Below are 18,149 nucleotides of genomic sequence, written 5' to 3'. Positions count from 1 at the left end.
TAATTTTGTTTTTGAACATTAGCCATATCGTATTTGCTTTTCCATCATTTTTTTCCAAATAGCCAGAGATGCTCTTATCTCTTTGCGAAGCAATTTCGGGTAATTTTGTTTTTGAACATAAGCCATATCGTATTTGCTTTTCCAGCATTTTTTTTCAAATAGCCAGAGATGCTCTTGCCTCTGCGAAGTAATTTCAGGTAACTTTGTTCTTGAATATCAGCCATTTCGTATTTGCTTCTAAAGCATTTTTTGTTTTAAATTTCAAAATAAAGAAAGAAGCTGGTAGAAATTATGTTTTAAGTTTGGACTTCAATCCTTCTGATTTATTAGTGAATTTTACGTGGCAATCGAAAATACTTCCTTTGGCCAAGGGTGTACCCAGAAGCTCATTTCGAACATGGTTCAACTCATTCGAGGATAGAGGGGGTATGGTCAACCTTCTTAAGGAATATGCTCATGATGCATTTAAAAGAGCATGTTTTTATATAGTGCCCTATCCCTATATTCTGGGATTGGGATGAGAGGAGTTCTCTGATTATTTTTTTTTTTATAATATAATCCTTTTTATAAATAATTTTTTTTATAATATAATATAATTTTTTTTTATAATATAATATATATTTTTTTAAAGACTGAGTAATTTAGATTTTATTTTTTGTGATGTTTAATTTTTTATTTTTTAGATTTTAATTTTTTGTGATGCATGTGATGAGTAGACCAATTTGTATTGACCTGAGGTCAGAGATACAACCCAATGTTTTATAATTTATCGTAGCAGATAAGTGGGAAGCCACATGTGACTTTACCTGCGTGTTTTGAATTATCAATAGACATAGCTTTTGAAAGGTAACATCTGAGGGAATGAAAAGAAAAATTATTTCAGTAGAAAAAACTTTGAAATATTTTTCTGAGAAAGATTATTTTTTTATTATTCCTGTTTTTAATATAAACACTTTTATGTAAATGACATGCAAATGTTCCGTTTTGTCCTGCTCATATATGTTTTGAAAAATAAATAAAGCTTACATTATTTCTTTTGTCAAGGGGACAGCAAAAAAGGGGGCAGGAGGAGTAAAAAATAATGTTCAAACACTTTTGGTCATAGGTCATTAGCATGACTATAGCTCATAAACGTACTTAGGAAGATATAAGGTGCTGTTTGGAAATCCTGTCAACCTCAGCATTCAAAGGGCTGTTGAATGCTCTGAATTTTCCCTAAATAATTTTTAGAAGTAATTTAAAGTATACATCCATTTTATGTAGCTCTATTAGTATATTAAAATGAATAACGAGAAGAAAAAAAATACACAAGCTCGAAGAACTAGGCCCTAGGGGGGAGTTTAGGGGGGCTTGAACCCCTCCCCCCCGAAATGTTTGTTTGACTGGTAAAAACGCAACAAAAATGGATATAAACAAATTTTGTATGCGTTTTTTGAGGTTTTTTGTGTAACCCCCCGCCCCCCCCCCCCCCCAAAAAAAATCTTTGAGTAAAACCCCCTCCGAAAAATATCCTGGGCACGGCCTTGCCTAGGGGATATTTAGAGAATCACAAAAATAAACGTCAGAATTTGTAATATTAGCAATTTTCTTAAACACACCATAAGGAGTGAATAATATCAAATTAAAGAAATGTGATGATAAATAAGCAAAGAAAGAGAAAATGTGGAGAAAGAAAATTAAAGGGAAAGAAAATGAAAAACAAAGTAAATGACGTTTAAATTTCGTGACGTAGAATGTGTGTAATTTTGTAAAATAGATGTCTTTCAGTATTCCCTTGGGAATTTTCTTTTTTGTTAAAATATACTATTTTTTTTGGCTTGTCTCGTGTTACGTTTAATTTTAAAGTTATTTTGATAGAAGGGTAATGCAACGTAAAGAGGGAGGCAGTTAAGGTCAGACTGCAAGCATTCCAGACCAAAGTTTATTCTTAAATCATTATTTTTCGATAGAATATTACAATATTCAAACAAACCATAAGCCACAGATATCTATTCCAATTAATTGAATAAATTAATTCATCTGTTTGTTTGGATAAATAAAAGAATGTATTGAACCATCATTGCTAATATAAACGAAGAATTAAAAAAATTAAACAGGAAGGAAGAAAAAGTGAACAATAAATTTAATAATAACAAAATAGAATATAGAAATGCTTAACCTAAAAATACATCCATTTAAAAAAAACTGCGATAAAAAAAATGGTTGCTCCCATTAGTCTTGTGCACTATTTTGCTGGTGTAGAGAGAAGAAAATTTTTCAGCTTTGATCAGACGATGCAAAAAATGAGCCTAACTTACCCACCTGAACGTATTTCTTTCATCGGATGATTTGCAAATCGGCTAACGAAGAATAAAACAAGAATCAAATTAAAAGCATCAAATTACCAAGAACTGTCAAATATCTCTCGGCATCAAAAACTCTGGAAGGAAATAATGTTCTCAAATCAATTATTTAATTTTTGAAAATATTCTTTTTTTCTTGCTAGGAATTGAATACAAGTACTACTGCCACTACTAAGAAATTGCTGCAGCACCAAGCTGCCTGAGGCCAGCACAGTTACGCACGCTCCTCCGTCCCAATCTGTACAAAGTCTCCTTCTTTACACCCTCCCAGTAAATCTTTCCTTACGACATCCTCCCACCCCACTCGGGATGACCTGCTTTTCGTTTTAACCCTAAAAAGCAAGATTGAACCACATTATCGTACAGCCTGCTGTTTTAGATGCGGTCAGTCAGTTGGACACCCAAAACAATCGGTAGGCAATTTCTCTGGAAAACATCTAGCAAATTCTCCTTCGTTTTTCGGAGCTCTCACGCTTCATAGTCTTATTGACCACTGTTATACTTTAGCTTCCAATACTTGAATACATGAAGACAAATAATGAAACAAAATTGCTCAACGAAGAGACATCGAAGTCGTATACAGGATTCCTAGGGGGAAATACAAGCTTCCAGCAGGAGAGAAACAAAGGGGTATGTCTCAAAATATAAACATTTAGGATTGGTTTCAACACTGGATATAACTATTCGTTCAGCATCGCATTTCCTGAATTTTACGAGAAATGTTCTGGGTTCTAATAGGTTTATTTGTTATTTTTCCATTCATAATTTTAATTTTAAGAAAAATATCATTTAAGTTTTATAAAGATTGACTTATCGTATGACAAACAAAAAGTTGTATAAAAAATGTGTAAAATCCTTGTGTAAAATCCTCAGATTTTCCGGCATATTTCCGGTTAAAAGTATGTTTTTCGGTTTAAATCGTTTTTCTGAGGAAGTTCCATTTTAAGTTCTATAAGAGCTTGAAATTTTAACTTGACGGTTTGTAAATTGTCTGTTATGTTTATGGATTCTTTTAATCATTTTGTTGTTTTTTGTTCTACAGAAACGAAGATCCAAACCAGCATACCATTGACACTTTAGAACAGTGCATATCCATGCTTTTAGAGCGATTGACTACTTCAGAGCAAACAGCTCTTACGCCACTAAGCCGAGGGAGCGAGGGATCCATTGCAGCCAGGAAATCAATTCCTAATTCTCAAGGTGAGCCAACTATTTAAACTCTTACTTTATAAAGGTTGCCAAATCGGAAGGTAAATTGTAAGGCCAACTTTGACTCCAGATTTGACTGAGTTCTACTGATTGAACTGCCTGCCGAGTTTTGCAACGCTGCCTTTTAAAGATTTTGTTTCATATTTTGATAGCCAGAAAAATTTAACAACCAGTTATAATCGTGAAATAGCTCAATCTAGCATTCACACTGATCCTGATTCTGGGGATACATGCATTGGGGGAGATGGGGCATGAGGCTTGGGCTCCTAATTTTCTGGAATTTAAAAATCACTTAATATTTAAATTATAATTTACTTTTTTTTATTTGACCAAAAAATTCTCATCCTTCATCCAACAAAAAAAATGCATGTACGTGCCCGCGTGACTATCAATTTTAACTTTGGCCTCAATCTCTGATTCCTTCCAGTTTTGACTAATCAGTTGATAAAGATATTATGTGTCAAAAACTAAATAATTGAGATTCGAATAAAAAATTGTCTTAGAGTTTTAAGCATTCGAACACGGCTCGCTCAATTCTATTTTCCCTTTGAATTCCGTGAATGGCTGGTTAAAATCTGAAACGTTTGTTTTAGGCTATTTTTTTGTCACTTTTTCTAGGAAAATTCTTCAGTCCCCGGTCAAATAATTCCAAATGGAGCGAAAATGAAGTCGCCCCCCCCCCCATAATGTCTTGCATCTCCCTTCGCTTATTGGATAATTTTGACTTATTTTAAGGTATAATGTTACTACTTGCTATAAATTTAAAATAAAAGATATGGCTTTTTAATTGGTTACAGGAGACGGAAGATTATGTCTAAATGAAATAGTAGTTTAAAAAAATTTTCTTCCTGGACATTCTTCAATTTTCAAATCATATCTATATAAACTTAGAATACATTATTTTCTAGATATACAGTTTTCTAGATAAAGTATTTCTAGATATCTAGTTTCCTAGATATATGTCATTTGCAAAAGTTAGTATTATGGTCAAAAACCAAATCTTCTGTCTAATCAGACACAAAACAAGCCAATAGTTCGGAAGTATACGAAAAAAAAAAGATTTCTGGGTAAGTCAGATATTTTTTACGGTAATTTTGGTAATATCTGCAAGCTATTTAAGTGTTTTCCCGAAAACAGAACGCAAAGGCATTAAGAGCTAGGCCATTGCTGTTAAAATAGACTTAAATCTTCTGAATTATGTAGCCTAAGTTGGGAGTATCCTAAGCTATCGTCAGCGAATGTGCTGGCTTTGGATAAGATTTTCTGTCGAAAAGCTTTTGAGAATTTTTCATTGCACAGAAAAAAATATTAACATATATAGAAAACAAGATAGTCTGTATAAAAAGCCCTGTCAGCATAAAACACCCATCGAACAAAATTTGTCGAAACCATTCTCGTTTGTTCTGTTGGTGTAAAAACAAATTTTTTTTTAGGATGTCTTTTCTAATAAAAAAAAAAATAGCAGAAAAATGGCTGCCAGCCTTTTTTTTTAGAAAGTATAGTTTTTTTTCTAGAAAGTATAGTATAGCCTTTTTTTTTAGAAAGTATATGTTATTGTGAAAGCATTTTCGAAATAGAAGGTGGGAGTAAACGAAAAATATCGTGAAGAAGGTTTAGTTTTTAACCACAGTTCACGTGAAGGAGGAGTGTAATTCCCAAGTATATTTGGAGGTATCCAGAATTTACACCATGAGATATCCAGAATTTAAACTTACTACAACTTGTGTTGGCAGAGTGGATGGGTCTCTACTTGACAATACTGGGTCCAAGGTTCAATCTCAGCTGCTGCTGGGACCTAGAAATACAGGACTTAGCATAGCTATTATTCGATGTAACACCTTAAAGTAGGTATTATTTTCTCAGACCGCGCTGCCTTTCTATGATGAACAAATAAACATTCAAATGGGGATAAATCCATTTATTTAGACAATGAAAACAGTTACGAAAGTCTAAATTTTTCGATCACATATGCAGCGACCGTCACATATGCATCACATATGCATACGCTGCATATCACATATGCAGCGACCGTCATCAGTGGTAATACTAAAGTATTAAAATTGAAACTAACATATTTATAGAAACAAAATAATTAATATTCGGGTCATTCACAGAGAGTTCAATGATAAAGCTCATTCAAAGTCTTGATACAAATTTTCTTCTTTAATCTTGGCTAAATGTAAGATATATTTCCAATGAAGGTGGCAGTTTTGTGTGTCTTCTAATTGTAAATTAAATAAAAAAAAACAAGTTTTTTAAACTGAAAGTAAGGAGCGACATTAAAACTTAAAACGAACAGAAATTATTCCGTATATGAAAGGGGCTGTCCCCTCCTCAACGCCTCGCTCTTTACGCTAAAGTTTTTTATTGTTTTAAAAAATAAAGTTGTGAGACAGAGTCAAACTTTAGTGTAAAGAGCGAAGCGTTGAGGAGGGGATAGCCCTTTCATATACGGAATAATTTCTGTTCGTTTTAAGTTTTAATGTCGCTCCTTACTTTCAGTTTAAAAAACTTGTTTCTTTTTATTTAATTTCTTATCGATTTTTAGTTAATACAGGTTTTATTTTGGTTCACCGTCATTGAATAAGTAAACAAAATTTGCATAAAAAATTGACTTTTCTTTTGCTAAATGGCTGTCTCTAAATTTGGTTCTGACGTAATTTACAAATTATTTTACGTAACGAACTTCCATATTCGTATAGTTTTCTTCTGGCAAAAAATACAAAGTTGCAGATTTTTGCAGATATGAGCTTGAAACCTATGTTATAGGGTTTTCTGATACGCTGAATCTGACGGTGTGATTTTCATTAAAAATTTTTCACTTTTAGGGGATGTTTCCCCCTCTTTAAAAAATCAGGTGAGTTTTCTGAGGCTCTTAGCCTTTGATGAGTAATACTAAACTTAATAATATTTATATATTTAGAATCAGTATTATAAGCCCATTCTTTTGATACATTTATTGACATCAAATTTCCGTTTTTAAAATTTTTGACAACTATTGAGCTGTATCGCTTGTTTTTTTTTTATTGTTTTTTTTTTATTAAGTATATGTTATTACGTATATGATGGGATTGTACCCTTATTCAATAACACTCTATTTTCGTTAAAATTTAAAACAATATTAAAGCAACAACCCCCATAATACCGACGGCCTTTTAATTATAATATATCTCTCTTTTGAAAGCACTAAAAAAAAAACTGTAGCGTAAAGAGTAAGATTTTGACGTTGGGGATGACACCCTCATACACGTAATAATTTCTGTTCGTTTTAAATTCTAATCTTGCTTCTCACTTTCAGTTGAAAGTACTTGTTTTTTTTTTATTTAATTTCTAATCGTTTTTTAAATAATGCTTGGAAATCCGGCGCCCCCTTCATATAAATGTCCCTTGCCCCAAAGATAAATCCTCCACGGAAATATTCTTCCGCGCAACCCCCTCCTCCAGCCCCCCCCCCCCCCCACCAGAAAAAAATCATTCCTGAAAATGTCGGTATACATCCCAATAACCAATACAATATGTAAGCACTGGGCAAAGTTCATAACTTGCAGCCCGTCCCCCGGGAACTGTGGGGGATTAAGTCATTTTAAAAGACATATTTATTAGATTTTCGACTATGCTAAACACAATGGCTATCTCAAAATTTTAATTGGGTGACTTTGAGAAAAAAATGAGCGTGGGAAGGGGCCTAGTTGCCCTCCATTTTTTTGGTAAATTAAAAAAGGCACAATAAATTTTGATTTCCGTTCCAATGAGCCCACCTACGATATTCTAGAACCACTGGGGAAATACGATTACCCCTGGGAAAAAAAAAACAAAAAAAAAAAAAAACACGCATCCGGGATCTTTCTCCCGGCAAAAAATGCATAATTCCACATTTTAGTAGATAGGAGCTTGAAACCTCTGCAGTAGAGTTATCTGATACGCTGAATATGATGGTGTGAATTTCATTAAGGTTCTATAACTTTTAGGGGGTCTTTCCCCCTTTTTTGAAAATCAGCCAAATTGTCTCAGGCGTGTAACTTTTGATGGGTATAATTAAACTTGATGAAACTTATATTTTTGAAATCAGAATTAAAATCTGATTCTTTTGATGTATCTATTGGTACCAAAATTCCGTTTTTTAGAGTTTCGGTTACCATTGAGCCGGGTCGCTCCTTACTTACAGTTCGTTACCACGAACTGTTTGACTAAATGTTGAGTTTCTAGTTGTATACTTGGTTGTTCTTATTTCCCATATACGACGTATTTTAAACGTAACACCTTAAAGTAGGTATCCTTTTCTTATAAAAATAATATAAGATAATATAATAAAATAAAAATATAAAAAAAGATAAAAAGATATATGAAATAAAATTCTTTCCTTTCTTATACTTCTATTGTTTTATATTGTTTTTTATATTTTTTAGTATATTTTTTCTTTTTTGTTGTTTTTTTCTTTTCTTTGTTTTTAATAATATTAAAAATAACTTATTGCAAATAATTGAAACTAAATTTTGTAAGTCATACAATTTCTTCGAATTTTTTTTTAGTTTTATTGGAGTTATCAGCTCCAAAAATTAAACGCAGAGTTGATGTATATTGCAATGGTAATAGAAAAAACTTTTTAGGGTTTAAAAACTCAGCTTTTGTTAGCTCAACTTTTCAATAAAACTTATTACATCGATTAAAAACAAATTCTATTTTCACATTTTTTACCTAACTTTTTTATAAGACGTAGTAATGTGAAATATCTTTGTGACAATTAAGTAATTAAGTAATTTAGTAATTAATTAAGTAATACTCATCTTAGTACCAGTGCTTCCATTTCCGTTTTTTCTATCGCTTGCCGAATTTGGGTGGATCTCTTTTGTGGCTCTCAATCAGGTGGCTCTCCTTTCTTTGGCTTAAAATCAGCAGATCTCTGTAGACTCGCAGAAAACTTTCCTATGCGTTTTCCAGATGGTCAGGATTCAACGAACCAAGGGTCTGTCGGAGACGGATCGAGGAACGAATCGGAACAACAAAAGAGACGAATAGGAATTCGTCTTGAGACCCAAATAAATCAATCCTTGTTTTTATTATGTAGAATATTGACTACTTTTTCCATATTCGCGTCCCTGTTGAAACTGGTGCCTGAGATTTTTCAGCGAAACGTAACAAGAATTATTTTATCCTCGGATTTCAACTCGGGTAGTTGAAAATTTCCTTTTTTCTAACAGGTGCGTGGAGAAGTGGAGAAAAAGAATTGAATCAAAAATTTAGTGTTGCGTATATCGAGGAAGCGGAACCTTGACTCGACGCCTTATGCGCTAGCAATGGCTCTGGAGGAATTTTATCCTTATCCAAGGCCGTATTCAGGGGGGGGAGTAGGGGTTTGAACCGTCCTTATCCTTTTTATTGCTTGTATCCCCTCGTGTACCCCACAGAGCATGCTGCGTACTTGATTGAGTAAATCAGTAAAAGGTTTTGTTGATAATCAGTAAATTAGTTGGTTAAAAATGTATTGAAGTCAGAAAATAAAGTAAAGTTCCGCATAATTATCAAATAGTTGTTCTGTTGAACTCAGAAAAAATTTCAGTTATGCAAGGGTAAAACTTCAGCGTAAACAGGGGAGGACTAGGGAACTAGGGAGGGATAGCTACCCTCATTTGGGAAAATTTAATGTCACTCTATTTTCTTTTGAAGGAAATGTTTTATATTCAAGAAATATTACAGGATGGGGGATTGGTAATTTTGTTTGTTTTTCTTCTTTTCAATTCAAACTCCAAAAAAGGGTATTGTGATAAATAACTAATTCAAATAGGGATAAACTCCTTTTAGATGACAGTGATTTTCACGAACAGTAATAAAATTTCACAAAAACTAATAGATATTTCGGTCACATTTGCAGTGACCGCCATCAGTAGTAAAAGTCCTGATCAGAAGTTTTACTGCTGATGACGGTCACTGCATATGTCATGGAAAGGCTGTATGGTCTCCGAAATTGTGCACGTCATATTTAAAGGGTATTGTTCAATGAAAATACTAAAAACGGTATTTTTCGAATTCTAGGGGAGGGGGCAAGTATCTAGTACGAGGGTGTGAATTTGTAAAAAAAAATATTCTATTACAAAACAATTTTGTTCAAAGTCTGCAATTTGAGCTATATAAGCTTGAGCTATATTTTTAAAATACCGAATAAAACTGACGTTAATTTTTTCTGGATTATTGACTTAAATTTACTTGGTATTGGCTGTTTGCCGGCAGACCTTGAAAGTGGATTTGACATCGTGAGATTTCCAGAAAATATTGAGATAGCACGATTAATCGGTGTTTATAGAATCACTGCTTAGTACAGAAAATATTTGTTTGACACGCATTTGGGTCACTTGTCATTTCTTTTATATAAATTTGAGGGGATTTTGTTCTCATTTCAAATATGCTGAACATAGGGCTACCAAATCTGTGAATATTTCGGTTTTAATGTTCTACTTCATTTCTCTCCAATTATTTTATGTAAGAATTCTAAGCATTTATTTTAATGCTAAATGATGAGAGAACTTGTTTTTATATTTTCAAATGGGCTTTGCTAAAAAATAAAAACAAATTCTTGAAAAATCAGGAGGGGGAGGGAATTCGACTTAAAAAAAAGAAGTTTCATTGGAAATACCAATAAAAGGGATTTTTAATAAAAGTCGCCCTCAAATGTATCTTTAAAAACCTGGGGAGAGGCTGAGGCTAAAAAATCTAGAAGGACACGGGCACCCCACTCAATTGATCCTGCTGCTAGATGCATACTTCGCTCCCCGTCTATCTTTTGATTATCTTGATTGTATTTGAATATTTCTTATGGCTTGATATAAAAATTCCGAAAATGCAACAAGCCTCCCAGTAATACTGCTCCTAAAAATACACATTTTTCGTTTATGATGACTATCACTCCGCAACAATGAAGAAGAATATGAAGTCTGGAGCTTTCTCTTTTTAGTGCTCGAATCTCTGTTGATCTCTGTTCTTCCCAAAAGTCTTCGCTGTTATTGTTGCTTAACTTAAAGAATTAGTATCCAAAGAGTAATAAAAGCTGATAAGTGGGGGAACTCGAATGTGAAAGATCTAAAGCCAAGCAGACCAAACAGGACAAAAACTCAATTGTATATTTACATTTTTTTATATATATTTTTTTAATCTCCATTCTGCTTTACTTTCAGCTATTTTTGCTGCTTATTTTGTAGTGTCATTGAGTTATGTCTGTTTGAAGTCTTTGTTTTTCAACACTCCCAATTTCTGATAGGATTTCTCTTGTCTTTGGCTACCGGTAAGGACTTTGAAGAGGTTGTAAAAATGCCATGTTTTATCTTTATGCGTCTATCTTGGATGAAAAGTATCATAGCAACATACGTTATAACACCAGGTATAAAAATAATAACAATTCCAATACAATTGATAGGTTTTATTTCCCAGCAGTGGCTTTACTTCTGAAAGCCTTTGTAAACGAAAAGAGCAAAAATAGACTGAACTGTTAAAATATATAAGAAAATCAAACAGTTTGGGAAACGAACTGTAAGTAAGGAGCGATTCAGCCGAATGGTAACCGAAACTCTAAAAACGGGATTATGATAACAATAGATACAATGGAAGAATTGGATTTTTATGCTCATTCCAAATATTTAAAATTCATTAAGTTTAATGTTACCTATCAAAAGCTACGAACCTATGAAAAATTGCCTGATTTTTCAAAAAAAGGAGAATACCCCCCAAAATCCAAAATATCTTAATGAAAATCACACGATCAGATTCAGTAAATCAGAAAACCCGACGGTAGGGGTTTCAAGCTCCTATCTGAAAAAAATTCGGACATCTATTTTTTGTCAGAAGAAAGTTCACGGATGCGGATTAATGTTATCTTTGTGTTTGTTTGATTTTTTTTTGCGGGAATATTAGTATATACATTTTTGCGCTGTCTTAATTAAAAAACTAACCTGTATTTATTTAATGAATTTTATTTATAATTGGAGAGCCATTGTTGTCTATGAAATTATTTACAACTATATTCGGTAATCTCGGAGGTAGTTGGTTTGAAACATTCGTTGTTACAATCATGACTGATCTTCTCTGGCTTCTATTAAGCAATTTTATTCACACTAAGTCATCCAATTTGTTAAAACCCACTAAAGAAATATTTTTCAGTTTCGCACACATTTTCCAAAAAAAAAAAAAAAAAAAAAAAAAAAAAAAAAATTACGACCTTTTCTTTTATGACCGACAACGTTCTTATAGAAATTTTATTCTCTATAGATGTTTCTATTTCTATAAATTCTATATATTTTTATATGCACCTTCTAGAATTCTAAAAATATATAGAAAAATTTTATAGATACTTTTTTATAGAAACTTATTTATTTTAGTTAAATTTATTTCGTGGCTTTGGATCCTTGCAAGCTTTCTTCTTCTTGACTGATTTTGAATCTGACGTTTAATGCTTCTGATAACGTCTGATGCATCACTTCTAGGTGATGCATCACTTTGCATCATAATAAAATTTGCATCACTTCTAGGTCCTCAAGAAACGACAAAAGCTTTATACTTTACCGATCGCTCTCTTACTCCTTTTCTAATCATTTTACAAGGTCGACTAGGAGAGGTTGTGCTCCGAGACTTTAAGATGGCCATTGACCGACCAAATCGATACCGTTTCTTGTTCAAAACTCCTGATCCTGATTATGGCTTTGTTAAGCAGGAGGTAAAGTTCATCTTGTATTCAAAATAGGATAATAGAATGAATACTGGCTAACAACATCATAGATACCCTTAACTTATTATTCTGGCACGCATTTACATGTCTCCCGAACAAAAAATTTTAAGATACAACACTACATTAACAAGGATATTTTTGAAAAAAAAAAGATATTTACCCACCAAAAATAGTTTCCGGAAGCTATCCATGACAACTTTGTTCATATAATTTCTTTCTTTTTTTCCATTTGAGAGTGACATTGGGAAGATAACTATATTTTGGATTTTTTTTTTTTCATTAACCTTATAGTATATTATCTTGATCAAGTGTTCTTATAACGTGTTTGAAACAAGCCAAAAATTTAAGCGACGTTTCAAAAAAGTTTGTGATCTAGATGACAAGAAAGATGAGATTGTCTCACGAATAAGAAAGAATGGGACCTGGCAATTAATTCTGCAAGGTTGTATAGACTGTTGAATGCAAACTGTCCTATTGCTCCAGTCTCTTAGTAAGACCATTATTCCAAAATATTTTCCAAAATAAGTTATTCAATGCATGCTTTTTATTCAAATTTGCTTGCTTTAGCTCTTCCGCAAATCTGTTAAAAAACTAAAATCAAGTTCTGATGATGTGAGCACATTTTATTTGAAGATAAACTGCCCTTTTTTGTTTCTCCATTTATAGTTGCTTTCCAAATCTGTTTTGTTGTTCTCTAGTTCCCGGCAGCTTCTTGATGGTGTTATATTCATTAAGATTTTTTTACTTTTTGGGGGTATGTCCCCCTTTTCGAAAATCAGGCAAATTTTCTCAAAGGTTCATAGCCTTTGATGGGTAACTTTAAGGTTAATAGATCTTATATATTTAGAATCAACATACTCCTTATTTACAGTTCGCTACGACGGACTGTTTGAAACGTCACTTGTGTTCTTAGGTGAATTAAGACTCAAGTGGACTGTTGTATGCAGCCCAAGGAAAAATAGGCTGTACCATAATGAGATGGGAAGCTGCTATAAGAAAGGATTGAAAGAAAAGGATACAAGAAAGGATTGGGACCTTAGGGTAGAGAGGGAAGAGTAAAGCTTTGAATAGATTGAGGTGGGGAAAGAACGTCCGTAGCTGTGTTTGTCTCAAGTGACAGGTCACTGCAGGGAGTTGTAGTAGCAGTAGAAGTAAACTTTCTGACAAAAGAATTTGACTTTTGAAAGCTGATTTGCCTCTCAAGAATACTACTTTGTTTTTATTGTTCCGAAACCTCCATTCATCTGTACACAATTTAGTTTTTTTAAGACAAAGACATTATAGAGAGAGAGAGAGAGAGAGAGAGAGAAGGATTTATTGACAAAACATATAAACATAAAGTCCGGCGATCGCGAGAATAATAAAATTAGACTTAGCCATGTTAATTCTTAGTTTATTTACCCTCAGCCATGCTATAATTCCATTAACTGATTCCTTCATAGAAATATGCAGCAGCTCTGCTGTCTTATCTGTGCTAATGGCTGTTGTGTCATAAGCAAAAATTATTTAGACAAATTGGTAAATCATTAATAAATATCAAGAAGAATATTGGACCAAGACACGATCCTTGCGGAACACCTATTTCAACACAGTTTTTTTTCTGAAGAAGAACCATTTAGTTGGACATACTGATAACGATTACTTAAAAAACTTCTTAAAAAATTAAACGAGTATCCCCTCAAACCATACACCTCACACTTCTTAAGTGGAAGTTTGTGATCCACAGTGTCGAAAGCTTTCATCACATCTAAAAATACAGCACCTACTTTAAAACTTTTATCTAATACATTATTAAAAATAGTTGTCAAATAAATCATCGCCTATTCTGTTCTCTTTTTTTTCTACGGGACTCAAATTGTGTCTCTACCAGTAACGTATCATCATCTAAAAAACTCATCATTCTATTACTAAAACGCTTCTCTAAAACAAGGGAAATGATCGGTAAAACAGATATCGGTTCTATAGTTTCCTGGGTCATTTTGAATACCACATTATGAATAGGGGTTACATGGCCAACTTTGAAAAAATCTGAAAATTCTCCTTGACAAAAACACATTAATTAACCCCCATAAATCTTGAGATATAACAGGGAAAATACATTTAAGTGTTTTTAAAGTAATGTGATCGCCACCAGATTGATTACTACGCAACCCATAAATAATTTTTTAAAGTTCATCAACTGTTACAAGTCCAAGGTGAAGAGATACATCAATGGGGTCCCTCAGTAAGGACTCGAACGTTGGATCACCACATACAGGTACAACTGACACAACTAGATTCGGACCAATATTCGAAAAATAACTCTGAAATTCATTACATATATCCTTTTCAATCTTTAGTCTGTCCCACTGCACTAATTAATTCATCCATTACACATTTATTTTTAATCCAATCACTTCTCTTATTAGTCCCCAGGTTTTCTTCGACTTCCTTAAACTTTTTCTCAAAATAATCTTTTTTTTTTCATTTTTTAAATTGTATCCAACCTATTTCGATAAATTTTATATAAATGCTTGTTTTCTTGTGTCGGGTTAATTATTAGAGCTCTAAATAATTTATCTTTGTGATTTATTTTGTGATTTTGCTTCAAAATTACAGGGGATTTTTATTTGAATGTTTTCTATTGAACGGTTTCAACGTGACTACTTGACGTATCAAACTCTGCAACTGTAAGAAATTAAAACAAACCTCGAAATTGCGTCTTGAACTTCGCCTAGAACCTCATACAAATCTACCTTTTCTATATCAATTTTAAGTTTTACCATAGCAGTTTGGTTGATCCCTTGATCCTTGATTGATTCTTGATTGATCCCTTGAGGAACCCTTGATTCTTTGCCTTTAACCTTCTTTGTTGCAGCTCTAAAGCTAGCTGAAACTCCAAAGTGGTCGATACATCGTTAATAAGGACCCTGGGAAGACTCAAAGGCCATTACAAAGGATATTATCTTGAAGCTTAGTTGGTGTTACTGTAATTCTTTAAGGGATATTTATGCAAGGATGAAACAGAGTAGATAGACTTCTATTAATAAATTGAATGCTAGCAAATGACTGATCTATAATGTCAATATTAAAGTTCCCCATAATAAAACATGGAATAGATTTAATCGGGAGTTTCATTAATTGTTCTTGAAATATATCCATAAGATTATGGAGCTGGCTCTGTGGAGGTCTATATACCACAACAGTACAAAAGTTCAAATTCTCTCAAGCAACATGCAGAACAAAACACTCGCAAACATTCTCTCTATATATTGTAAGATTTTCTCCTATTAAATCCTTAGGGAGATCCAGCCATTGCGATAATCGTAACCAGGGATATTCACTAATTGTGAGTTATTTTCTTTTAACCACGTTCTAGTTAAAGCGATCACCTGAAAGACATTAATTCTGATAAGAAATTATGCGCAGAACTCTGTCCCTGACAATTCAAATGAAAAATGTTAAGGCCAAAGTAATCACACTTATCACAATACAAGGGTAGTGTATCCTCCTTAAAAATATACCTTGATGGTTCATTTGTGAAAATCTCAGAAGCATTAATATCTAAATTTCTATTTATCGTTTCATTAAACTGGCTGGAAAAATTAACCATTCGACTTTCAAGTTGTATGACACTACTGTTCCCCGGAGGTAAAACAATATCTCTAACCATTATCAATAAAAGTTAATGCAGGTGGTGGTATAGGGTGGAGGCGGCAAAAAAATCAATATCTACTAAACATATATTTAGACCTAGACAAATAAAAAACAAAGTAATGCAATATATTCCGTCAAAGCCAACATACAATTTTAAAAAACATATTAAAGAAAGCTTCATGACACGAAGCAAAACCATTCAAAAAGGCATCCGCCCGCTACTACTGACTCAAAGAATTTTCTCATTAACAAAAGTGTGAAGTTATTTGCTTACAAATAAATAGCAGCAGCAACCAATACTTTTTCAATTTCATCCTTATCAACTTTTCTGTATTTATTTGACTAAAGCAAGCGAAAAAGAGAAGACGATTAGTCAATAAATAAGTCAATAATAATTATTATTGTCAATAATAACATTATTGGTCAATATTAGATTAGTCAGTAATAACACATTTAATAAAACACTCATTTCTTAGCACCTCTGGAAGCTGTGGAAGGGGGAGGCTTAAATGCTAGTTCCTCAATCCATTGATTACATGTAAACTTCACTTCATACCACACGGACGTTCGAACTGAAGATATGGTGGAACTGTGTTTAATATCCATGAAATGATACCCATCAATTTAAGACACAGTTTTCTTTCATAAAATTTATTTCTTGCCTCTCTCACAGAAAAAGGAACACCATCACTCACGTAAATGTGTGAAATCAGACCGGAGAATTCAGACCGTAAGGCTATTTGCTTCGATTCAATTGCTTGAATTCTATTTTCTACTACAATAAATCGCTGTTCAGTTGATTGGACTGAGCTACGAGTTTCACGCATAATGGCCATCATCTTCGCAAAGTTCTCTGATAGCGTCAGTAATGAAACCTGAGTTGTCACTTGCTTCCGAATATCCGGGTTTCCTGATTTATTTGTTGTGCTTGTAGTAATATCCTCGCTAGAATCAATATCTGGACGACTCCTTTTATTTTTTCCTTACCCATCTTAACTTAGTAATGGCTAAAACTGACTTACCGGCAAAAGAAGAAACCACCAGTCCTTTATCAGTACTTTTTTCCACTGTTCTGTTTTTTCAAGTGCACTATTGCTTTAATGCCATGTCACAAATAGTTTCATCTTTAAATCACTTTGGGGGAATAATATCTAATGATTTCAGTTTTTGAGTTTTGTTTAGTGAAAGGCGGGTATTTTCAAATCGTCTTTTATCAGCTTATATAAAGTTTTCGTTGGATCACCATACAGATAATTTGACAATAATCATTCTTCATTTATTTCATTACATCATTCATAGAGTAGACAATAGCAAGCACTACGGTGTTAACTGGTTGAACAGTGACTCGTGACTCAATGTATGTTGTACTATGTAATAGTGCAACTAAAAACGACAGATGTATTGGATAACCATGCTTAAACCGAAAGACTTTGCAATGTAGAAAAAAAAACACATTCAGTACAACACAATAGAGTTTGTTCCAGGATAGAGGGAGGATATAGGAGTAGGTGAAGAAGGAGTGAGAGCGAGGGAGAATGAAGACGATCACTAAATCAAACATAGACGAGGATTTTTGTGCCTCACTTGGTAGACTGTTGCATTCCCGATCATAACAAAGATATGAGCGAAAATACAGCGATGCAGAATCTTTTTTTTTATTGGGGGACTTTTAATTTTTTTTTCGAGGAGGGAGTAGGGGGTAAGAAAAACACATTTCGAGAAAAACACAAAAATAATTTTAGTATTTTCATAAAAAAAATCCCTCCCCCAGATTTTGAAAGATATCCAATATAACTTTGTAATATCTTTATGTTTGCCTTTATCTCTTTTAAATTACCTCTACTAATTAATTATCTTCCATTTTTTTTAGATAACCGATGATGATGGAATATTACCAGGTTTTGACGGCAAAGTCGTAGCTTGGCTTGAAGAAGATTGCTTGTAATTTTTTTTTTAATCTTATTTTAGTCGCTTTACCGGAACTGAATAAATATTTTTATCCTCGCCATTTTTCCGAAGTTCAATTACTGTACATTTTCAGCGCTTGTCAGGCAGCTTTGGACGGACCAGTCTAATTAAAATAAGCGCAATCTGTTTTGACATTTTCATAATATCGACACCATTATCTAGCCAAGAATTAGTATCTAGTGTAGTCATGAGCTAAGTCTTAGTTCATTCACGGCTGTTGCCATCTATTGGCAGGTGTGAAAGTAATCTAAAAGCACGTGATGTCCTTTACTAACAATAGTAAA

At 33.2% G+C, this 18,149-nt stretch overlaps 1 protein-coding gene across 1 annotated transcript in view; it reads left to right on the top strand.

Moving 5' to 3' along the window:
• Window positions 1-17,903, top strand: part of LOC148951043 (uncharacterized) — a 102,311-nt gene extending 84,408 nt beyond the window's left edge. Inside the window, exons 10-12 of the mRNA XM_089090587.1 lie at window positions 3,385-3,542; window positions 12,065-12,249; window positions 17,768-17,903. Coding sequence (XP_088946713.1) covers window positions 3,385-3,542; window positions 12,065-12,249; window positions 17,768-17,842 — 418 coding nt within the window. The 3' untranslated portion in view covers window positions 17,843-17,903. The remainder of the gene's footprint in view (window positions 1-3,384; window positions 3,543-12,064; window positions 12,250-17,767) is intronic.
• The last annotated feature ends 246 nt before the right edge of the window (window positions 17,904-18,149 follow it).

The sequence above is a fragment of the Artemia sp. Qi Xiang Cuo genome, chromosome 6 (assembly GCF_049724085.1).
Source record: "Artemia sp. Qi Xiang Cuo chromosome 6, ASM4972408v1, whole genome shotgun sequence".
Classification (NCBI taxonomy): domain Eukaryota; kingdom Metazoa; phylum Arthropoda; class Branchiopoda; order Anostraca; family Artemiidae; genus Artemia; species Artemia sp. Qi Xiang Cuo.
The sequence above is the reverse complement of the archived record's forward strand: the minus strand, read 5'-3'. Positions and strand labels throughout refer to the sequence as shown.